The 25,805-nt window shown below is 39.1% G+C and overlaps 1 protein-coding gene across 1 annotated transcript in view; it reads right to left on the reverse strand.

The window, feature by feature from the left end:
* The window catches only part of SLC35F1 (solute carrier family 35 member F1), a 242,447-nt gene that overhangs the window by 90,246 nt on the left and 126,396 nt on the right, over positions 1 to 25,805 (reverse strand). The window contains exon 2 of the mRNA XM_027692497.1: positions 10,885 to 11,060. Within this exon, the coding sequence (XP_027548298.1) occupies positions 10,885 to 11,060 (176 nt within the window). The remainder of the gene's footprint in view (positions 1 to 10,884; positions 11,061 to 25,805) is intronic.

Here is a 25,805-nt window from a genome sequence, read left to right on the forward strand (position 1 = left end):
ATGCATGTATATAGTTAGATGTGTGTGCACAGTAAAACTCTACGAATGCAAACCACCTCAGGTCCTTTTAAATTTTCCTTTTAAAAAGGAAACAAATCTCTTACATTCCAAACATAAGAAATAATGCACTAATTGTTCTTTTTCTACACCAAGCAGCTGAAATTTTAATAGGACACTCAAAGACATGTTCAAACCAAAGATTTCAAATAGCAAGGAAAACAAACAGCATATATCATAATTTATGGTCATGAACATGCACCTCCTTCACTTACATCATCAATGGTGCAATAAGTGCACATCCACTTTATTAAAACAGTGACAGTCCACCCCTACTCTGGGGTATTAAAACCTCCCTTATAATCAACCAAAACAAAACCAAGTATTAGATCGCAGACAGATAATCAGAGAAGCATGGACAAATGATATTATGTAAACATTCTAGTAGCTGCGCAGAAGCAAGTTCATGAATATTTAACTCAGAGAAGGCACAGATGCATAATTTTCCTTTGAAACCTTATTTGTTATATTTCTGTAACAGTTACAAAAATATCCCTGTGAATTGACTGTCACTATCATATAACTGAAAACTAAAGAATAAGTGCTCCTTTGAGATATACACATGGTCTCTCCCTCCCCTGTGTATTTGGTGAGCTCACTATTGCTGTCAGCAAAGAACTCCCACCTTCCCCTCAAAGATTCCTCCTCTCATCAGGGAAACATTTGCAAGAAATGGAGGAGGCTGCTAGACAGCATATATTATCCTTCACCTTTTCTCTTTAATGCTAAATCAAAAGAAATAATGTAGGGGGAGGTTCTAACAGAGCTGGTTGCTAATGTCCTTGAGCTGCTCTATTCTGCAGTGACTTGGGTCTAAAGCATCCTCAATGTTTGTGAAGAAATGTTGCAGCCAAAGGGACACCTAAGCTAACAGGTGAGTCCCCAGGTCCCTGCACTCCAAGCATCTTCCAGAAGTGACTTGGTGCTCCCACCTGTGCTTGGCAGCTTATGAGCAGAAGGGAGAGCACACAGCACAACAGCAACTTGCATACTGAGTGCTACATTTATAAACATTCTCTCAGATGAAGCTGCTATTATTATAGCACTATCATCCAGAAATGCAACAGGAGCTCAAACTAACCATATGCCAATGCTCAGCCAAATATAAATGAAAAAACAGGCTTACAAAATGGTAGATAAACTTATAGGATATTTGTATATTTTTGCCTGAAAGATGTGTTTAGTTGTAACAGTAATTATATGCATTACTCTGGTAATAATGGACATGAAAGAAGAGAAAATCACTGCTTGTGTTAGGACTAAGTGTCAGCCAGAAGAATAAGTTGAAAATAGAGCTTTATGCTACTAGCAAACTTTTTATTCCCTTGATTCATGTTGTCTCACAGTCTTTATTTTAGAAAAGGTAGTACTTTCAAGGGATGGTCTTCATAGGGACTTTGCTGCAAGTCTTGTGTACAGATTAGAACTGGGCTCTGCAAAATGGGATGATACTGAGTCTTTGACAATGAAAACTTAGGAAGTCAATCCAATTCACTGCAGGGACCACTTTGTTCTTTCATTATGATTGTTTTTAATGAGAAAGGCGATCTCAAGGATAAACTCTATTCCTCTGAATTTTTACACTAATTACATACAAAGCACCATTCTGGCAGTGGGACTTATCTCCTTCAGGCAATACAGTTATCATCTTGTAACCACACTTCAAATCTCCTGTATGAACACTGAAGCTACGTGTGCTGAATGTGGATCCTGCTACCCTGGCTAGCTGTTTGAATTGATGAATGTTTAAATATTCAATAAATCACAGGGAAATACTGATACTGCATGAAGCGGCAGAGACAATCCCTGCATTCTGCTTACAACTGTAGGATCAAGGGTATTTTATCAGAACCATTAACTTTCCTCATTGAAGTGGGAAGGGATGGTTGGTTTTGCAAACAGTACTTGAGATGTTTATGTATTAAAAAGTGTCAGACTCATATACTAGCATTACAAAGGACAGTTATCCCTTAATTGTACAAAAAATAAAATGTTTGTGATTCAGCTCACATCCTTAAGAGGCAATTTATTATTTTACATACTGTGCAGCAACCTGGGCTAGATAGGGAGCTTCTCTACCCTCAAACAAAATTACTGAGAGCAACATTCTTCCCCATGCAATACTCTGATACTGTGGACTAAATTTCAAAGCTTGGTATGTGCTCACTGTCTGAGTACTTCCAGGACCATACCCTACAATACCTTGCTTTCCACGTGCTCAAAAGCCTTGATTCTTTTACTTACAACATTTGTGCCCCTATCTGAATCTGTGGTACAAATATACGTAATGGCAGCTGCAGAGATGGGGACAAAAATCAAGCAGCCAAGATGCAAAAGTGGTTCAAACTGCACTTCCTCAGAGCTTCCTTGAGCCTGCCCACTCAGCCTTCCAGTGATGAGGCTTATCTTCTGAAACAGGAACTCACAAACTTGTGTTCAAATTAGCACTGTGTTTGAAGGGCTGGCAGGGCTCCTGGAAAAGTGAGTAAGGAGACAACTTTCCAGGCTCAGCCACAAAGTCTAAATCCTGATCCAAACATAAATGCTTGTAAATATATGTTACAGATTTGCATCAAGTCTCAGATTTAGGTGCTGGCATCACCAAGAAAAGCATAACAGTATAAAACACCACATTGTGAGGTTTTTTTGATTCTGCTAAATTCCACTAGCTACCTGTGATGTTGCAGCTGTGAGCTGAGTAACTATATCATTTCCCATATTATTACATCTGTGGTTCCTATTTATGGACTTACTGGCATGGAATGACCACAGCTGGCTAAATATTCCTAAAATGAATGTACCTCCAGGGTAAAACTGGCTTTTTCTCAAGTAGTATATTCAGTATAGACATTGCCTCACAGCAGTGATACAGCATCTTGATGCAAACATGGTTCATCACCCACGATGCTGGCCAGCCTAAAGCTCAGCATCCCTTTCACGCTCACTGCACATAGTGCCTGTAAGGTTTGCTCTCATAAAATACGCACCATTCTTTGAACCATGGTGCGATTCTGAATGCTGTGTCAGGAAGGTATGGGTTGAGGGTATAAACTTGGCAGCCACAAAGATGACTGGGTCTGAGCTTCCTGAAGTGAGAGTGACCTGAACTGCCCAATTTGAATCTCCCAGGGACTTTTTTACAAAGAGAGGTACTCCTAGTTCACATGCAACCTTAGAGCAAATTTACTCTCTGAGTGGAGACCTCCCATTTTCTCATTTAGGTCAAGAGGATGGTAAGAGAATACCCTTTTGTTTCTGTGCTCTTGTCTGCATCAGCAGGCACAGGAAAAATGAGGTGCTCCTATCCTTTCACTCAATGCCCTCTTGCATCATTTGTCTCCGATGGCACAAAGGATACTTCTTTTAGCATCAAAGCTATTTTGAAAGCAACCTAGTAAAACAAGAGGCCTCTCTGGACTGAATGAGCTGCATCAGGGATCAAGAAATACTACTACAGAGAACGCTACAGCACGGACGCTTGATTAGGCCTGGCCTTTATTGCTTTGGGGTTATCATGATTGTATTAGTGTTTGCATCATTAAACCATGACATACAGCGCTCATGCTTAACTGCTGCCACCTGCATTCCTTTAGAACAGTGCTTTCCAATTTTCAGCTTGTATGTGCTGTGGGATGTCATGATTTATTCTAATGATACGATGCAAGAGGATGGACTGTGCTGCTTTGGCCAGGATTAAAAGAAGGACAGATATTTTGTAACACAGGATGCATGCTGTGGGTTCGGACAGCAAGTGCCTAACCTAACAATCAGGAGCACCTCACTGAGAGAAATAACAACACTCAAAAGAGCTGAGGGGTTTTTTGAGCCTTTACCCGCCAGCATATTTTTCCTATGTTTGGGGCCAGGATTCCTCTCAGTATGTGCTTATTTGTACCTTGTTAAACAGCTGGCAAAGCAGAACACACCTGATGAAAATAAAAATTGACTAAGCCCTGAGATTCCCTGAGATGCCTGGTCCTTTGCGTGGGTAGAAAGGAGCAACAGGCCAAAGCAGAAAGCATCAGTCTCCTGCTCGGTGCAACAAGGACAGCTGACAGTGAAAAACCCTGAGTATTAAAAAATACCACCCAACCTCTCTGCTAGGAATAGCAAAACAAATCAAAACAAAAGACTGAGAGGTCAAGTTCTACTGGTTTTAACCCCATCTTTGTATCACCAACACGGTCTATCTTTTCTTTTTTACCCTGTCTTTCTACCAGCTATGTGGAATAATCATACTGTGTTGAAATTGCATCTATTTCTGTATTATGGCTAAGAATGCAAGAAGACTTCACTGGACTAGGAAAGGAAATTCTGTGGTTTAGGGCAACTAGCATAAAGAATAGGATCTCGAGGTCCTGTAGGAAAACTATACATACTGAAAAGTTTTATAGCTCACTGAATTGTTATCACCTACAGAGTAAAAGGTTCATTCAGTAGAGAGAGCAGCAACATTCAGCATTTTATAAAAGGAAATTTTAAAAACTCAATTGAAAGTAGAAAGAAAATTCAAACACGAACACAATTATTATGTAAATGGAACTGAACAGAATCTGGCTCTAGTCATACTGGTTTTTTTCTAGCTAGCTTGCTGTGGTGTCCATGATGTGATTGGCAAATTCCAAATACATAACATATCATAATTCTTGCTCCTGTGAGCATGCTATCCAAAACTGAAAATTGCACATTACAAAAAAGATCCCTGCAATTCGAAGTGCCTGAAAATAGCCAGCATTCTAGTTTCATTTCTCCTAGAGTACAAAATTCCCTATGAATATGAAAAGGGCTCTTCAAAGCCCAGAAAAAAGGACTGTTTGGCTGGCCATTTTCATAATAAACATATCCCACACAGTTTGGCATCCCTAATTAGAAGCCCAGAGTAATTAGGAGAAAGTGCACTGCAGACAGCAATGTGTAACACAGCAGGGAGATTCTGCAGTGCTGCTATGAGAATACCAAAGACCTGAAGGTCATTATTTTTTGCTGGTCCCAAGCCATGCTTGCTGCTGTGTTTCATTTTTACAACCCAGGGTTAGTGTGGCCCCTTGCACTGGGAGGGGCATGAGAATCATAGAATCGCAGAATAGTTTGGGTCAGAAGGAACCTTGAAGATCATCCAGTTCCAACCCCCGTTCCATGGGCAGGGACACCTTCCACCAGATCAGGTTGCTCAAAGCCCCACCCAGTTTGGCCTTGAACATTCCCAGGGATGGGACATCCACAGCTTCTCTGGGCAATGTGTTCCAGTGCCTCATCACTCTCACAGTAAAGAATTTCTTCCTAATATCTAACCTAAACTTACTTTCAGTTTTACTTTTCCTTGTCCTATCTCTACATACCTTTGTCAAAAGGGAGAGGTGGGCCAGCCTGATGTGCCTTTCCCTGTGCTTCAAGGGCAATGGCACAGCTTCTTGCAATGTCTGCCATGGTTTGCAGGCCAGTGTTTGGGCTGGGTGGTTTCCTTGAGGGACCGAGGACCACTTCTATCACAGGCAGATAGGACCATAAAGCTACTTGGCTGCCGTTTGTTGAATATGTAGTTCAACACTGGAGGGATAACCAAGCTCTTCGTTCTACAGCAGTGGCATGAGTATATTTAGGAAACTGAACAATGTTGAAATGGATCTTCTCTAATCAAAATAACTCCCTGCCATGTTCAGTGAAGAGAAGGCTTCTGAAGGCTTATTTCTGAAGGCTCCTGATTGAAAATTCTCATGGGATCGATGCCTTTCCAGAAGACGTTTCATCTCAATGGTACAACACATATTGTCCAAAGTACATGATATCTAATATAGTTTGATCAGCTTAAATCATGTACTTGCTGTCTTTCCCAGGCATATTCTTATGGGCAATTGACAAAAAAAGGTGTTAATACAAAAGAAATTCTGTTATGTCTACCTAAGTGCACAATACTATCTTTGTGTTAATATAACTTCGCTACTAGAATGAAATTAAGTAAAAAGAGGCATCTACCCTTTCTATCATTCAATAAATAGCTGACAAGCACTGCAATAAAACAAAGCAAGTCCTATATAGTGCTCTACTATCCTTCAAGTAGTTGGTTTTGGTCAATTTTGGTGAAGTAGGAAGGATATTGTGGAGGGGTGCCATGTATCTAAATGGAGATACACATTTGAACAGCAGATAAATCAAGAATTAACATATGGCTGAGATACTAATGTCATAAACCAATCTGAGATAGAAATGCATAAAAATGATATGTCAGCAACAGGTCTGCAATCATAATAGTCTCATAGGACTCTAGCTGACTCAGGGGCACATTTGATCATATGTCAAATCTAAGACACTACAGTTACTCTAGGGAACACCATATTTCCGTTGACATATGCTATAACCTTATCACTTGGCCTAGAAGCAGAGTTCATTCAGACATAGAGATTCATAAAAACATTTCTGAACTAGCAAATTATTGCCATCTCTCACTAATGATGGGATGAAAATACTCAGTAACTTGTTGCACTAAAATTAAAGAAACAGCTTGCAATGTGGAGCCCTACTTGCACAGAATCCTGTACTCAGACCTTATGGTTCCCTTCTGTGCAGAAGACATCTCCATGGCTCCCTCATTTCTTGTTTTCCAGAAAATAAAAAAAAAATCTGTTTCATATTTTTTCTTTTTAAAATGTTGTCTAGTAGACGCATTGTTTTCATTTGTAGCATATATGATGTGGCTTTTAGAAATAACTTATTTTTGATGGTAAGCTGCTGATGATTGCACCTATGTTGACCGTTAGCAATTAATACCTTCTGGATTACTATGGAAAATTTCCCACTTAATGTTTTTTAAGGTGCTAAAAAAAAATCTCCACCAGCTCTATGTCCCACAGCTCCATTTCATAGATAGGAGGCTTTTATGACTAATAGCCAAGGCTTTTCTTTTCCTTGACTAATAATAACACACAGCCCAAAGGAGTATACAGAAGTATCCTGATAAGATTTGCTCAGAATCCTCTGCTAACAAGGAGACTGAGGTGAGACGATATGTGTTAAAACCTTCTTCTCAGTTGAGAGGTGTTACCACAGACAAATACAAGTTTTGGCTGTGAAAACAATAGGTACAAGAGGAGAACCTCAAGAGAAGGAACTAAGGAGGTCCTTATTACCTATTAAATGCTTGGCATATCAGCCAGATAAAACATAACAACATTCATTGCCTTATCATGTTCCATTAGTGACATTAATTTTACAGCATCATTCTCATATAAAGAAAACTCCTAAAGAATAATATTCAGATCTCAGCACTGGTGCATTAATGAGCATTGGACTGGGTGCTCTAGTGGATACATCTTTGTGGGTATGTGGCTGCTGGCACCTTTGCATGGCTGATTCTGTGCATTCCTAACTGTGAAGAACCTTCACACAAACCTCTTTAGGGCAATCATAAGTTCAACTTAAAATTACATAACAGAAAAAAAAATTAAAAAACAAAATAAATTTTTAAAAAGCATTAAAATATCTGGGATAAAAGAGAAAGTTTTCTAAATTCCAGATACATGGTTGAACTTTGAAGTTCAATTGATAGAAATAATGGTTGGATTTTGCATCAGAAAAATTCCAGTTTAGACAAATTCTTTAACATTTTCATGATCTCTGCCTGAGTAGTATCCATGTTTCAAGACTTATATGAAAATCTCACAAGAACAGATCTCCTTCAACAGTTTTGTCACTTTTTATTTCTGGTCATGAGGTGATGAAAAGCCCTACTTACATGGACTTCACTGCTTAAAACTACTGAGTCTACCTTCAAACTGGTTCCTCATCAAGAGCTACAGCACAAGCTCTTCCTTTTTTTTTTTTTCTTAACATGGAATGAAGCTTAAAATACTCAGGAAATTCTGACATCTGCAGGACTGAGCATCTCCTACACTCTCTGATGCTATGTGGATGCATTGCAAGGTGGTAGTCCTAACCTTTGCATCCATTAAAGTGCTGTGCTAAAATTATTTTGGGAAAAAAAGTCTCAACATGAAAAATAAAAATGTAGTGCAAGCTGCTGGTTCCCATGGGCTAACTTTAGCTACTGGAAGTTGAGCATTCATTGCAGAAGGCTTTAGCCCAAAAAGCTCAGGAATCAGGAGGAGGCTTTAATCATCTGCTAATGATGATTTTCAGAGACCAGTGCAAATTCTACCTTTTCATTATCACTCAGGGAGTATGTATGGGGTGATATGAACATCAAGGGACAGTTAAGTCAAAGGGCATCCACAGTAAATCAAAATTTGGAAGAAGTCTCTAAAGAAATAAGAATTCTTTATGACTCAGGAAATTACAGCTTTCAGTCCTACAGTGAACTAAGGGGTTTTTTGCCTACCTCGAGTGACACCTCCTTAAACAGTACATTCAGCAAAAACCCCAGAGACTAAGAAAGCAAGCGAAGAAAAAGACAAAGGGATGCAGTTGCTTTTTACTACCAACGAACTTATGATGGTTTGGTTTCTGAAGGAGAAAGAGGAGAGTTAAAAGAATCTTCAATCTTGCATATGGAGTAGAAGAATACCTTTTGAAAATAAAAAGCCTTTGGATGTTCTCAGCACTCAGAACAGAATCATTCCCTACAATACCAGTGTGATATCCATCTGTTAATGGACAAATGATTAGAGCTGCTAGAAAAACTGTCTTAGTGGAACAAACACAGATAATGAACTTGAATAAATACACAAGCAAAAAGACAATGTCAGGCTCAATCACTTGGCAATATTAAATGTCAAGTAAATAAGTTGACTGTGTAATACTATACCATCCAGCAGGAATGTTATGCTGAGTGCCTGGATCACTGCTTTCATGACTTCTGTAGCCAATTTTGTTCTGGATTTTTTTTGGACCAAACGGTCTTTTTTGGGTTTTGGGTTTTTTTTTTGACAGTTGCATATCCACACTATTCCATTGGTACACTCTGCGTGTACTCTGGTTGCTCATATGGTCTGTATTCAACCACAGGCCTGTTCAAACATCTTCCCCAACCCTTCTCGCTTGTCCAGAAAATATTTTCCACATATCCCTAACACTTTTCCATTTAGTTCCAAACCCTATCGTATCGGCACAACAGATAGCTCTGACAAACTCTCTTTAGCCTGCCACCATGTTTTTCAACAGTCAGAAAATTATTTATAAAGTACCATTTTAATACATATTTTTATATGTGTAAAGCAGAGTGCTTGATAGCATTTTTTAAATGTCAATATATACCAGGTATCAAACATTATTCTAAATAAACCCCTGTAATGCCCAGCAGAATGAAGTATGTATATGAAAAAACCCTCTCATAAGCCAGAATTTTCAAAAAAAAGTAAAATCTATTTAAAAGTCATAGAGACTTGCCTTCCACAGTATCTAAATCAGTCCCAAGAAGGACATTTCTGGGACAGAACTTATGAACATCTAGGCAATCCTACACTCAGAAGAATTATTTTTAAACACAGATCTCCATAAAGATGCTACTAATAACACGTTTTAAACCCTTTGCAGAGCAAAGCATGAGGTGATGTTTCTCCCTACACAAACTGAAATACCAAGACAGTGAAACACTGCCTAAGCAATCTCTCCTTATATAAGAGCCAACATTTCCTCTGCAGATTGGACTTCATTGCCTCTGAAAAATGTCAGTGGAGACCAATGTTTATAAAACTTAAGTTGTAACACATTTAAGTGCTTTGTGCTGGAGTAGAGCAGTATATTTTTGACTGTTTAGTTTTTGCATGAATATTAAGTCCTTCCTGCTTTGGAACCCTTTATAGCATTGTATCACAAGACTGTACTATGAGTGAAGAACTTAAGTTCCAGGATTGTTCCCAAAGCATCAAAAGATGTAACATCAAAGAACGATCCAAAAATAATTGTTCCTGTAAGAAAACGTGAACTTTTCAGCATGCTGATAAAGGTACCACAGCCTAATACACTTTGTAGTTCTTTTCTTCCAGAGAGCCCTTCCCTCTTTATGTCAGGAGAACACATGACATTTTTGTTCTTTTATTTTGCTTCTAATCTATGTGCTCTGTGAAGGTGAATAAATAAAATGATTACAAAAGAAAAAAAAAGAGTGGGTGAGAAATGTACTTAAATGCATTCACCTCCTACACCTCATCTACATACTGAATCTCAAAGATCGGAGGGATGAGCAGGAAAGGTACAACCCCCCCATATTATATATAGACTTTCAAACAGAGGATCATTAGATAGCAGTACAAAGCACACTATAATGCATTTCTCATTTTAGAGGTCAGACTGGTTACACAGGCTTTGTGGCAAAGCAGCGGCAGGACTGTAGAGCTGCTCTGCCCACATAGCACCCCAGAGAGATATCATCCCGAATTCCCTCCTTTCATCTCCTACTTCTCAATAGCTAAAAATTGTCTGCTATTTCTTTCTAATAGCAAACTACTGAATTGTGTTGATTGGCAACTTGAACTAGCAAGCTCTTTGATTGCATCTGAGCTCTCCTTAGTGTATGTAAGATGTAAAGCATACCAATATTTCCCAGCAAGGCATGCTGTCAAATCCAAAATGAACCCCAAGCATATGTTTGTGGTGTAAGAGGAGCATTCCCATAGGAACAATTAGGAATTCAAAAGTACCGATGTTTCTTTTAGCTTTTAAGTAGCACCCCGATCCTTGCCGTCTACCGAGTCATTCTTTGCTAATGAAGATTTGTTGGGTTTTTTTTCAGTTCATCCAATAAGTATTACTAGGTAATGTAAATATGTAACAAATATTAATGGGGTTTGTGTCTAAATCATATTGCTTGTTGTTGTTCTGCAAAAGTGTTTATCCTTGCTGTTTTCTACAAAACAATCTCAGAGAGACACTTACCTTGTCTGACGGCTAGTGTTGTTGTGTAGACCAAGAATAGAAGGATATAATTGAGGAAGCTCTGAAAAACAGGTGTGTTGGCATGGAAATCTTCTGACAAATACTTGCTCGTGAGACCAATGCCACAGATAAGGAGGGAGAGTACCTGGCCAAGTGCCACAGACAGCAAGAGATCCCTGAAAGGAATGAGAAAAATAGCCATAAAACACTCAACCTCCTCACCAAGGAGGAAACACTCATTGCCCTCAAGAAATTATGTTCAACATTGCTAGGACACAGGGAGAAACATGATGCTTCAGTCAATGAGAGGATCTACTGGCTATAGCCAACATAACATTTTCTTTATTTCCATGCTTACCATGGGCTTACACATTGTCCCAACACACTAGCTTTTATTCACGTTAAAAAACAGCAGATGGTACATCCCTGCCATTAATTTTGCATTTCTCATTTCACAAAGGATAAATGATTGTTTAAATCAACCAAAATACAGCACTGCTTCCTTTGAGCATCTTCCTTAAAAGAAAGACCCAGGAGTATCATTTAGACACAGCAGGAAACACAGATCTTCCAGGACTTAGCAGCCACAGAGAAAAATAAGAGAATGGATTGAGTTTGACTGTCCACATGAATTTACATTTCATTGTATAAACTATTCATCTACTATGCAAACATATTTTTATTTTCATTCATCTTTCTCACTGCTCAAACTATTCTGTTTATTGGGAATTTTCCCCTTCCTGTCCCCTGGTTCTTAGAAATGTATTTTCTGTTTTGGCTTCCTGCTTTAATCTGCTTTTCTTATTTTCAATCTCCAGTATCCTCTGCATTCTCTTATTCTCTTCCTCATTCTCTCTCCCCACAGGTCTCTTTTACTCTTCTTTGTAGAATTTATTATCTAACCACACAGACCAACTGAGTCCAAACAATTCTTCTTTTCCAATTTTTGTCACAGGATCTCCTACACCCTATACAGCACAGGATTTTTGAAATTACCCTTAAGAGTTTTCCCAGCTTCCCCATATGTCTGTACACTCAGGCTGATCAGACCTGCTCCACATCTACACCTTCCCATGCAGAAGCATGAAATGTGAAAGTGTCAGTCTTGTAGAGAAGCAAGCAAAAAGATTGCAAGGACATCCAAAAGGGACATTTTCCCACTGCTGCTGTTGCTGTCACTAGTCCCCAGAAAAGAGGGGCTGAGGTCCCTAAGGGAACCCATGAAGGAGAGGGGAAGATGGGAGAGAAGCATACTCTGCAATGTCTTATTTGAGCCTGGAATGAGGAAAGGGACTAGGAAATCCTAAGGGAATAGAGGAAGGAGAGCAGCATCCTGCTCAGCTATAACAGTATTTCATGCGTGTTCTCTGCCAGACAGCTTTAAAAAAATTGCTTCAAGGCTGCTTTGCTTTCTCTGACACATTTCCCTGACCTCAGCTCCGCATATTTGGCAGTGATAAGCATCTGTGCTCCCACAACTTGGTAAACTCAAGTGTCAAATTTGTTTCCCTTTTTCTCACAAACAATCCTCCCACAAATGTGTCATGGTGTCATTCATGGCGTGATTCAACCAAACAGACGCTGGAAAGCAGAGGAGGCTGGGTAGTTATATTTGGCTAACATACCTCACTGACAAACAGCCTGACACAGAGTAAGAGAACAAACTTCATTGTGCTAAACCTCGTGTTTTGATGGGAGACTGCTGGGTAAGTAGAAAGTAAGACTTTACAACTGCTACCTCCACTTTCACATTATTCATTCTACTGTGAAACAAAACCATGGGAAACAAACACACTCGATGGAGATTACACCCGAGACTATGATGCAAATGCTGTCTACACTATTGATCCTACATCCTGCCACTACCTGCTTTGTAAGTAAAGGTCAGATCAGCATAATCTCTGTAACTTGAAAGAGCCTTTCGGTAAAAAATTGTCTTTTGGACAACAATAGAACGTAAAAAATGCAGAAAACTACTCTGTGGGAGACCAAGTGCAAGTAGTACTGCCAATGGCACCATCTTTTGAAACACTGACTACATAAATGATATGAAGTACATACATATTGCTTGTCTCTGATTTTTGCACACATCTGGTATTTTTAATTATGTAAAAAAACTCATTCTGAAATCAATACTCTTCCAGTCAGAACTTAAAACATTTTACAGGTGATGTGACAAAGAAAGATACGAATGTTCTTTTATCCTTATTTCATCAGTGCATGGAGTAGCATATGTTAGATGTTTAAGCAGAACTAATTCAAATGCCCATGAAATGCTCACACCTGAAGCAAAGATGATCCAATTTATAAGGTGTAACTTTTCCTAAGACTGTTCATGCCCGCATTAAACTCTCCTGCCATACCTAGAGATATGTCCATTACAGACATGAATGATAAGCAGTGGCACAGAAGATTTGGTATGTTCCCCTTCTCTCACCGCTGTAGGTTGCGACATACTAACCATTACCATGGAAAACAGGTGAAATGAAAAATAAACATGAGAAAGCAAAGCACAAGATCAATAAAATGCTCATTTTTGCCCTGGATGAAAGGAAGAGAACAACTCATCTCTCTCCGAACAGAAAAGTAGAAACAAATCTTAAATTACTTGTTTTAATTAGTGAAATATCAGTAGCAACACAGAATGATACAATGCTTGGATAAACCTAATAACCAGTGTAAGATGCTTGAATTGTATAAAAAATGCCTGATAACACTATCTGCATCTCATTTTCTCCCAGAAATGATGATCTAATAATATAAGAGTCTTAGCTCCTGAGCCTTTAATACCTGGATAAGAATAATAACATACCCATTCTTTTTTTAAGAAGAAGCAGCAAGCAAACATTGAAAAGAAGATTTCAATGGCTGTGGAAAACCTACTATTTCCTTTAGACAGAGTAAAGAGAAACTAACTCACAGCTGTCATCTCTGGCACTCATTAGTGTCCTCCCTAAAAATCACAATTCTGTTGAAATACGCAACATGGCTCCTATCTGCAACATTTTCTCTGTTGCTTTTCATACCCCCTACCACTCAGAGACTAGCACAAAGGATGATTTCTTCCTTAAGGCTTTGGTCTATCATGCTGGCTTCAGGAGCACATTCATTCACTGAGGAAGCAAGATTCATTCATGTCTTGAAGAAAAGCTGTATAGTTTGAGGGCCTTCAAAGAGAACACCAAAAAAGAGTCTCACTACAAAAAATTTTATAAAAGTGAGGGTTTCTGCCTTTCAGGATCCAATTTCTCTTCAGCTGAGTGCTATTCTATTTTTTCACTTGTACTCCATTTAAATCAAAGTAAAGCAATTCTTAAAAAATCCAATTTTCCCTCACTAAGATCAACAGCACCTTCTCAAACCAAGTTAAAACGGGAAAATCTTCAGCTTGTATCTAAACTTTGATCTCATGGATGCATAGAATCACAGAATCATTTAGGTTGGAAAAGATCAACCATTAACCTCGCATCAGATGGGATTTTGAAGTAAGAAACAGGTCAGAATTACTCCTAAACCTCCAGGTGTCACATTGCTAAGTGGGTTTTTCATGATATCCTAATAGAAATTAAAAAATACTTCTTTACTGTCTCTTTAGAAGTGGAGCCAGACAATAAAGCCTCATCTTCACACTGGGAGACATTTAATTCTCTTTAAATGCCTGGGCTGGTAGCTGCTGTGTATCATTTTCACTTGTTCCTCCAGGCATATGGAAATTTCTGTCACTTGAATTTCTCCTTCTTTATCAGCCGTGACAACACCAAACTTCTGAAGGCAAGCATTCTCATATCAAAGAACTCTGAAGTTAGTGCTTGGTTCCTAGCACATACACAGTGGCATAATAAAATGTACTAAACAGCAACCTGCAGGTTCTCCCACAGTTATTTTTCATGAAGTTAAAACATTTAGCTTTGATTACTAGTTCATTTCCATGTCCTCCCCAGAACATAAAAACACTATTCACAACACAAAATCAATGCAGTGCAACATTCAGAAGGAGCCACACAATCACAGCTGCTCTATGCTGGAGACTCAATGACATGCAGAGGGTGGCCAAGTGATTTAAACATTCAGGCCTGTTTAATTCTGACACTAAATCCTGTTTCAAAGCACTTTCCATGTCTGTTTAATTTAATTGCTTTCCCTCCTCTCTTTTGTACTTTATTGAGTATCTTTCCACTGGTAAGTCCCCACTGCATCAGTTACAGAGTACCTCAGATGGTAAAGAAAAGAGGCTGCCACTACTTTTAATCTCTAGCATGAGGTGTGTTAATCCTTCAGCATGCCATAGGCTCCAGCAGCCGAGATTTCACTAGAGGAACACATCTGTAAAGGTTGCTTTATAGCACTCTCAGAACAGGCCTGCAGGCAGGACCGTGCTTTCTCTGTGATGGTAATGATTGCCATACAAAGTTATCGCTCCAAATGTTTCAAGCGTGTATCTAAAAAAAGAAAAAACAGATACAGTTCATTTAGAGACTCATTACTGCTATGCCATAGCAAAGTTGATGATGTCTGTCACAGCCTTGTGATTTTGCCAAGCTTCTTCACTTGAGTGCATTTTAGAGTTTCTATAAAAGCGTGAGGAAAAATAAAACAAGGTCTTAAAAACCTCACTTTGATTCAAAGTGAGATGAAGGTGTACCGCTCTAAGAATCCAGTCAAATGTATTTAAATGCTTAAAGGTGGATGAGGAATCTTAAGATTTTATTTACCTGATACAAATGTTGACACATATTACCACAGAAAAAGCGAGAACAGCACACATGTTAAACCCACAAACCACCATGGACTGTTACTGTTTTCACTGTAACCAAGTTCTAAGTCCACACACCAACCCTTTAAATAGCTGCTTAATGAGGACACAGACATTACTTCCATACTTTGCCATTCCCATTTAACACTAGCATAGATAGCTTGTGAAAGAATAACAAGATTTGTTCTGGATTCAACTGAGGTCTCATTGAAAGCTAAAGCTGCAGATTTTCTAATAGGTCTTAAGTTTCTATTAGTACTGCATTGCTCTGAAATTGATTGCATTTTGCATGGAAACTTTTTTTTCTTATTTTCCCTCTATTCTTACATGCCTGTTAACAGAGGGTAGAAATTCTACAAGTCAGCACACATAACCCTTCCCTCCTCTCTGCCTGTCTCAATAAGGTAAGGATTGCAGCAAGTCTCTTCAGTTAATGCATCAAAGCTGCTACACACTGCTTTAGAGCAATGTACAGAAGCAGTCCCAATATTCTATAATAAAATGTTCACAGTACTAATTGCAACCAAGTCCCCCCACATATATACTGATAAAAACACTATTGGTTCATGTGACCCATTTATTCTATTAGTCAATTACTCCCATAGTCTATATTCTCTGCAATAATTCTAGATGATGTCTCAAGAAAATACAGTGGATTTGTAGGTATATCCAAAAGACTTGTTTAATATTTCTAGCATGGAAAAGCAAATCAACCTAAAATATTTTCAGAATATAGACATCAAGCCATTTCTGAATAGTGAAATAGAAAAGCCTGAATTCCAGCTAAAGCCATATACCACATTAAAATACAAACATCACCAATATTAACCTACAAAGCAGAGTGTGAAACCCATGCAACACCAAGCCTATCCATCACTTAATTCCTACGGAGTCATGATCTTGAAATTTAAATTATGTATAGGCTTTGTACTGGATCTCAGCACAAAGGGTGGATTTTCTACATGGTTGCAAAGTTCTTGCATGGTTCTACAGAGTTGCAGAGTACCTCAAGCTCCAACTGATGCTCGAAAAAATTCAGATTCTTTGCAGCATCTTTAGAGGATTAGCTCTTTATTTTCCAAATGTGAACAATTTAATCCCTTTAGGAGAGGACAGGACTGTGGACTTGGTGAATCTTCAATTTTCAGGCTGGTCTGAAATGCCCCAGGCCTTGAAGCCCAAGGCCTAATTTTTGCAGAAAAGCCAGTAGAGAAGTAAAACACCACCCACAAGTTCATCATCTGCTTTCTGCTCTGTGTCCCAACCAAGCTAAATAAGAGACTTTTTGTAAATTTAAATAAACCAAGGCTCTGAGCCTTTAATTTTGGGCCAAAAGTACTAAATTAGTTCCTTCTCACTGTGGTTAAAAGTTGCTATGCCTTAAGCTGAGGGTAGGAGGGGACCTCTGTGCTTTCTTGCTCCCACCACCCTTTCTTGCCACCTCTCCAGAGACTCTTCACTTGCACTGCAGCTCCAGATCAAGCTTCACAGCTTCTTTCCTCAGTGTAGCCCAGCACCTTACTGCAGGAGCTCATTGCAGCATCCAAGGGACAGCCCTGAGGGGGAGGGAGGGGACAGCCAGACCTGGACGCACTGGAAGTTGGCACTTCCCCAGAGCTGGAGAAGCCCCAGCAGAGCTGGAGAAGCCCCAGCAGTCAATGACCTGTCTGGAAGGACACCCTGGGCATGGGGAGATCTACCTATGTTTCTTATCCTTCACTTTTTGGCTTTCCTAGTTACTTTGAGGTTTTTTCTATTTAAAATGCTGTGGTTCTAATTTCTATTCAAATACAACTGGGTTTGAATTTTAAGAGCCTTTTGAGGAGATCACTGAAAATCAAGGTGTAGGTACATCTGCCTCAAAGCTGTGACTGACTCAGGCTCTGCTGCTTTTCAATGGTAGCTTGAGGGACCAGCACATAACAAAGCAGAATTGCGTTCAGCAAGTCTTGGGAGTCCCTGAAGCAGTTCTTAAGATGAGCTCTTACCTAATAAGTTTCCCGATCTTGTATATTGCCAATTGCAGCAATTCTGGAAAGCGGGTTTCATTTATGATAAGCTTACACCCCAACTTAGCACACACACACATGCTCAGACATATGTGTCTTTTACAACAGTTCAATAACAAAGAAATTGGAATTTTATTAAGACTATTCTTACACAGAAAAACTTACCCCTGCACTTAATATTATCCATATACTGCTGAGACAATCTGCTGCACTAAGTGCAAAGAAGGCACTTCTTTTATTAATTTATTATTTTTTATTATTATTTTTAATAAGAAATACATTTAAAAATAGCAAAAGAGAGTGTGGTGACAAAATTTCCATGCTATTATCTTGACAAAGTTCAGTGCTAAATCATTAGAGGCAAATTGGAGGCAGAGGTGTGGGGGGTGTTGATGCAACTTGTTTATAGTCAGCTTCGTCCTACCAGTGAGCTAACCAAGATAAAAAAAATCAATTTATCCTAAAAACATTCCTAAGTTTTGAAACAGTCACTTGCCTTTCAATCAGTAATCTCCTAGTTCTTTTTCAGCAAAAAATCACAGGACTTGGAGCCGCACAGGCTTTTCCTCTTAAAGAATGAAGGTTTCTCCACATACAGTTCTTGGCAACTTCCCCGCCTATGGAGCAATGGATAGACTGAAAATATTACAAGCTTTCTGATGGAATCAGAAGTATAATTATAGATGACCATGTGATATTTCAGGTTATTTTGGTCAAATAAGCTGACTGAAGCTAGTTGCAGCACACAAATTTTTATAAATTTCACTGTCTACCAAAGTATGTCTAGAGAAATTAAGACTCCTAGATATAAATATTTGCTCTAGATCAGAATAATAAATGACAGAATTAACCTTCCATACGAGAGCTTACAAAACTAGTCAAAAACACTTATCAAAGGAACATGGTGTTTTTAAACAAGTCACTTCTTCCATAATTTTCCAGAAATTAATTCAAAAGTGAGATTTTTCAGTCCTAGAAATATAATAAGAGACTCAATTATGGATGAAGAGTGAGCTGTAATTTCTCAGGCTAGAAAGCTGTATGATTACTACTATGATAGCTACTGAAAATATTACATTTTAGCCTATAAAATCCAGGAAGTCATTGTGCTGCTGATCAACATTAACTTTATGATTTAAGAATAAAGCACACAAATAGATGGTGTGTGTTTTGAGATAGTTATTTGTCCTTACTGTGTTCTAAATGCACCAGTCTGAGCTTTCAGTTGTTGAAAGAAACAAGAACATGGAAGGACTGATGGCTCTCTCTGTCGGAGATAAAAAACTCATTGACTCGTCAAATTTCATTAGCTCATCTCACTTGCAGTGTTTTTTATGCCTGAGGCTCAGGACATTACAAATACAGTGATGAATATCTTTAGATAATATGAGAAACAGTTTTAAAAGTTTCAGTTCAGTTAAGATCATCATTAGCTCCTAGTTTTCTCAGAGGAGCTGAAAGCCTACATTAATAGACCTGGATGATTCCCAGCATCAAGAAAAATAGCTCACTAGTGCCGAAAGAAGTACAACATCACTTCTTATTGCTCTCTTGCCATTACTGTACAGTGCTAATACAGTTTAAACTGATGGGGGTTTATGGACTTACAGCTATTGAGAGACAGTTGATAAAGAAGGAGATAAAAAGCATTACAGCTTCTGCTATACCCCTGCCACTGATAAGCCAATCTTGATTGAACGCTCTGATGGAAAACAAGTTTAAATGACTCAAGATTCCTCAAGTGATAGATACTACTGTAACTTAATTCAGTGTTGTCAAAAACACAAAAGTATGGGCTTGGAATTCCTAGAAAATACTATGTATGTGAGTCAGTATGATGGATGATTTCAGATTTTTTCTGATGCTCTTGAAAGTGGCAAAAATTGTTCCTGAATTTCTGTCACCATAAAATACATTACTCTAAGTGTATGTATTTTTGAGTACTGGCTGTACACCCAAAATTGGGCAACTAAGCTAATTATAGTTTACTTGTAAAATTAGAGGTTAAAAAAATGACAGGTAGGAATATTTAAAGTACAAAAGTGCATCTATGAAGATTATGGCTGACTTTTGGAGGACTAAAACTACTAATTAAATTATTACAAGAGGTAGGTTTTTTTCTTTTTTTTTCTTTTTAATATCTGCAAAATGTCGATATTAAATAACAATGATTATTCATTCTAGAGAGCATTAACTATCTAATGTAAAAGTTTAGTTTAAAAATCATATTCATCTGCCTGGATTCTGCAAAATCTTTTGCTTGGATAAAACTAACTCTATTTAAAGCTTCAAAACACAACAATTACTTTTTTTCACCCCAACTTTTCTGGTAATTATCAATGAACTTTTCAATAAAATTGAAACACAGAAGAACTGAAAAATCTGTTTCAGTGGGCCAGATTTTCTCTCCAAGTAGGCATATGCAATTTCCATAAATTTGAATCTTCTTTACACTCAGTTCCAACTCTATCATCTACATGCTTAAAGCATGTAGAAGAAACCTTAAGAAAAATATCCTTAAATTGGCCCCTGCAAATTGGCCCCTTAATTGCACTCCTGGTACAGAAAAACAAAGGATACCCACATTAGCATTTCACCAAGGACAGCACTAAGCCACTGCACACTCTTCCAAATCTCCAGCTACTTCAAAGGAGTGATGAGCCTTTCTAAGTTCATTCTAACCTCAACTCTTCAAGCCTCTGACCTTCTTTTGCTGTTTCCCATGTGTGGATTGTATTGCTGCCACCTCATTCTGCAGCCCCTCAAGCACAAGTAGTGCTCAAAGTGCTTACTCACGGATAGTATCACAAATGCAAAGACATTAAAATTTTATGCTTTTTTTTTCCAACAATTCTTTAATGCATGGAGGCCAGGATTTTCCCCCTTTGGGTGAGTGTCTTCCTCTATCCTATTCTTGCTTGTGAAGCCTGTATACTGAGTTTCATAGTGGCACAACTTCCTTACAGAGAAGCAGAACACATCCCCATGAGATCTACCACTGATCTGGTGGTTAATACACCACAGGAGGTAGAATATGTGAGTGCAAGTCCTCAGAACAAGACTACTGAAGCCACTCAGAGGCAAAAAATTTAGGGTTTGGTTGCTTTACAGAGCTGGGTGCCACTTTCTGGAAGAGAAGTTTGTGCTCCAGCTCCAGAGAAATTGTGGAGGCACAGCTGGAGAGCGAATTCCTGGTTTGGGTCAGTAACTACCCCAGAGCTACAGTAATGAGGGGTTTCAGTAGACTACACCCTTCCGGTCCCAGCTGGCTCAATTGTGGGGGCCCTGCTTAGAGGACTTCAAATGTGTTGTTGAGTTTTTTCTGTGTCTGCTACCAGTCCTTTCTGAAAACAAGGTCCCTCTAAGGCATTTCAAGCTGGGTGCCCAAAACTGACTCAGTGACAATGCAGAGCTGCTTTCACAGGTCCTCTCTGCCTTTCTACTTCTAAGATAAAGAAAGATCTGCAGGAAAGGAAGTACTTGGTGAAATGGGGCACTGCAAAGCCAGCCTCAAAGGGATGTGGAGTGCAGGTACTTCCTCTCCTTGCTTTTGCTGTTTGCTCACTACACAGCAGTGACAACCATTACTCAGACAAAACTACACAGGAGATCTAAAATTCTGCATCTTCATTTAAATTTTGATTCCCTGTAATTCAAAAAGAAAAAAGATATTTTGAACGGAAATTACAACTGGAGAGAATTCACCTCCTGCTAAATGAAAAGTCCAACATTAAGTTCTTCATTTTTAGGTTTGAGTGCAATGGTTCTAGTTTACTGCTCTACCCTTAGGTTCCAAGATAAATCTCTCCCTTCCTCTCTTCCTTTCAATTCGGTGAAACAGCATGACTACCTTTGTCAACACTGTAAATTTACTACAGACCTGACACACAATAATGGAACAGGCTCCGTTGAAGAAACATAAGGGCACTGATCTCATTTGTGCTGTTTTCTTGGAGCTTAGAACTGCAAGGTGTTTGAAATAAATTAAAAAATAAATTGTAAGTGATCTGGAAAGTTGTCAGTGGCAGATTTTTAGAGAGTCAAGACAGAGAAATTCCTAGCCTATGTGATCCCGCTGTGGTGCCAAATGTACGACCGAAGTCACTGATGATCTAAAGAATGAAAATGATGAATCACTTAAAGTAAAATGAAACCTGTGAAAAAAGGGGAGCTGTAAGGTCCTCTTGGAGGAGATAAATGGAGTGACATTTGACAGGGCATTGATGTGCCTATGCTCCCTGCGTTTCAAGTTGCTTTTCTGCAATTTCTTCACAATATTAGCATCTAAATTTCAGATATGCAAAAAAAGAAAAGAAAATTCAACCATGTAAACCAGATTTCCTTAGCGAGTACAGTTTTGCCTTGCCAGCACTGAACCGTGGAGTCATGCAAAGGGAGTGGGCTGTAACCAGGCCACTGAGAGTCTCCTCAGTGTGTGCAGCTGATATGCCATCTTCTTCCCATATACATGGGGATGGCATGCCAAAATACACATCTGAACTAGGAGAACCAGAATCAAAATTGATGTTCCAGTTGCAGTAAATGAGATCAACCTCATGAGGCTTTCCCAGTGTATACTGGGAAGTTAATCAGCACCATGCTACTCACCTGATCATGGTGGATATGGAGTAGACATAGCTCTGTTCTTCCCATTATCCTTCAAATGTGCCAACCTCCCCATGCCCGACACTGGGAAATGGCACTCATATTATCCCCCTGGTTGTTCTGCATGTAACATGTCACTGGTGGCATCCATACTGGTTCACCCTCATGCACACCAATCAGAGAGATTCATAGAATATATTGAGTTGGAAGGGACTCGCATGGATCACTGAGTCCAACTCCAGGCCCTGCACTGGATAACACCAAGAATCACACCATGTGCCTGAGAGCATTGTCCAAATGCTTCTTGAACTCTGTCAGGCTTGGTGCCGTGACCACTTCCCCGGGGAGCCTGTTCCAGTGCCCAACAATGCCCTGGGTGAAGAACCTTGTTCTTAGGATATCCAACCTAAACCTCCCCGACACAGTCTCATGCCATTCCTTTGGGTCCTGTCACTGGTCACCAGAGTGAAGAGATCAGTGCCTGCCCCTCCTTTTCCCCCTATGAGGAAGTTGTAGACTGTTATGAGGTCTCCCTTCAGTCTCCTCTTCTCCAGGCTGAACAAAACAAGTGACCTCAGCTGCTCCTTGTATGGCTTCCCCTCTAGGCCAATCACCATCTTCATGGCTCTCCTTTGGATGCTCTCTAATAGCTTTAAAACCTCCTTGTTTTGTGACACTCAAAATTGCACAAAGTACTTGAGGTGAGGCTGCACCAGTACAGAGTAAAACAGGACAATCACTTCCTTCAATCAGCCTGCATGAGCTCAAACTGCTCTCTATCTTTGAAGACAACCAGTCAGCTCTCCAAAAGGATGGCTTCTCAAAACCAGAATAAAAAGTCCACTGAGTTGCAGGAAGGTTTTCTCACAGATCAATTGCTTTTCTTCTGCAGAGGACCTTTTGCCTCCCAACCATATACAAGTGCAGTCACAACCTTCAGCTGGCAAGTTTATTTTAGTTTCCCTCCCAGTACAGCTCAGATCTGTGCTTGCAGTAAAGAGATCTGCGGGTCAGTCTGACAGTTGAAATGAAAAGTGTGAGGAAAAATCAGGGATTAAATAATTTTCTGTGCAAGCATGACATTTGAGACACTCTGCTTTAAAGCTTTACACAGCTACTCTAACCAAAATACATGCATAAACACACAATTAGCATTAAAAATATTTGGAAGAATTCCTTGTTATTCAATAGCATTTGCTCTCCAGAAATCACCCCTCTGAAAGGCACCTAAGGCTGTAGTTATAACTGAAGGATGAAATTCCCGTTTCCCGGCCTTTCAGAATTGAAGTTAGCCATTAAATAGGATTTCACTGTTACAATATGCATTTCATTTTCCATTGATGGGTTTTTTTCCTAATAAGAAATAAAATAAATGAAGAAAAGGCAGAAATTCCCTCATAGCTGCATAAGTGAATCAAGTGACATGTCCCTCATTTACAGTACACATGCTGGGTTGAGTGCATATGTTCATGCAGGCCATACTATGACATGACTGTAGGTACCTTACACGTTGCTTTTGAGCAATATATAACTTATGCGTTGAAGGGGTTATCTGACAAGGGTCATGTGGGGCTGTAAAGCACCTAAATACTTCAGAGATATAGAAAACCCCCTAGTTTTTAATTTCCTTCATTTACTTATGGAATAAACTAAAATTTAACTCAATTGTAATTAAATTGCTTTGTATAAGTCAAATGCTTCTGTTTATAAAGCCCAGTTTGAACACACGGATCCACAGTTATATGTGAGTTAAGCAGGTGCAACAGGCCATGATGGGGCTTGCCATGACTTGGGAGTGTGCTTTCCTAAGGCCATTGCATTCAACGCTTAGTTCCCCCATGTAAATATCTCTGAAGGTCAAAACATCCTGGTGGCCCGCTCAGGCAGGAGCAGGGAAATCCAGAACAAGATTGAAAAGTTGTTGAGACTTGTGAAATACAATGACTACAATTTACCAAATAGGGTGTCGTTCAGCCTCTTCAGATTCTGTAATTTATCAAGAAGATTTATTTTCTTGGGAAGACAGACGGAAAGGACATCATAGAAGACTGTTTGCAGCTGCGAAAATATCTTTTCCCACCAAATCCGACATGACAATGGCCCTTCAAATATTCAGCTTTACATGAAATTAATGATTTTTTTTTCCTTGTGTATGTATATTTTCCTATTGCTCCCCAAGTCTGATCACTAGGCCAAGTGCCTGGACAGACATCAGAGGGCCTGTCAGGGGAAATTATCTGAACGAAACAGTAGCAGTCAGTGAGAAAGTTTTGGTACCAAATCATTGCACATTGATTGCTGTAATCCCTTCCTTACTGCATGCACAGGTGGGCAGTATATGGCCCTTCAAACATGACAGCAATCTGAGAACCAGGTACTATTTTTTGTTAGTTTTCAGTTTACGCTGTTGGGAAGTATCACACTTTAGCTGTGTGTACTGTACAACTATGTGATGTACAAAATATCATCAATATCGTATTAAGGTGTACATATAAATAATTTCAAGCTCAACTAATATGGTTATGAATATGCAGGCATACTTGAGAGATATCATGGGACCAGATGAGATAGATTAATCTTGTAACTAATTGTGTGCTTGAATATAATTTATATGCTTTTATTATTTAGTACCTGTGTCAACCACTTAATTTCCCTGCAAATCATTTCTTTATATAATATTAATGAAACATACTATATTGAAATTCATCATATATTAGGAAGACACATTATATCATCAATTTATCCTCTTCTAGTTTAAAACACTTCAAGATTCAAGACCTGTGGCTTCAGAAACCCCTGCTTCAAGAAGAGTATTTCATTTCAAGAAAGAGTATTTGTGGCAGAATGAACAATGTCTTTTCATAGTCAGAGATCAGAATTAAAAATCCAATTTTCACTGTGGAACAAACTACAACAAGACTCTGAGAAGGAAGAAATAACAACAATAATATTAATTTCAACACAAACCTTACACAAAGATCAATGTTTTTACAGCTCTCTACAGATGACATTCTGAGAAAATGAAGACGATTGAGATTTTTGCAATAATAAAACTACAAATTGGTCAGCACAAACTGCTCAAAACCTTTCATGCCCAAATACAGAGATGGGACTTCTTGGGGTGCTGAGGAGCTGCCGACTGAGCACAGGGAGAGATCAAATCAATGAGAAACATCAAAGTAATCACTTGTTTAATCTTTTCTAAATTGCTTGCTTAATCTGTGGGTTAGTCTAATGAACATTTAGGGCACTCCTGGACTACTCAGTTGTGAGGGTGCACTGCTGTATTTCAGGAGTGTCTGGAAATGAGAATGGTTGGGAATTGCCACTCTTGTCAGAAGGGGAAGAAATTGCTAAGATGAGAACAACCTGTCTGCAGGGTCCTTGGGGCTCATACTGGGTCTGGCTGGGATCAACTACCTTTATCTCAACCCACAAATTTTTCATCTTACTTTTTCCTCTTGTCCTGCTGAAGTGAGGGAGTGAGAGAGCAGCTTGCTGGGCACCTGGCAGTCAGACAAGGTCAATCCACCACAGGGGTGGAGAAGATCTCA

This window comes from Neopelma chrysocephalum, unplaced genomic scaffold, assembly GCF_003984885.1.
Source record: "Neopelma chrysocephalum unplaced genomic scaffold, ASM398488v2 Primary Assembly neopelma1_23, whole genome shotgun sequence".
Classification (NCBI taxonomy): Eukaryota; Metazoa; Chordata; class Aves; order Passeriformes; family Pipridae; genus Neopelma; species Neopelma chrysocephalum.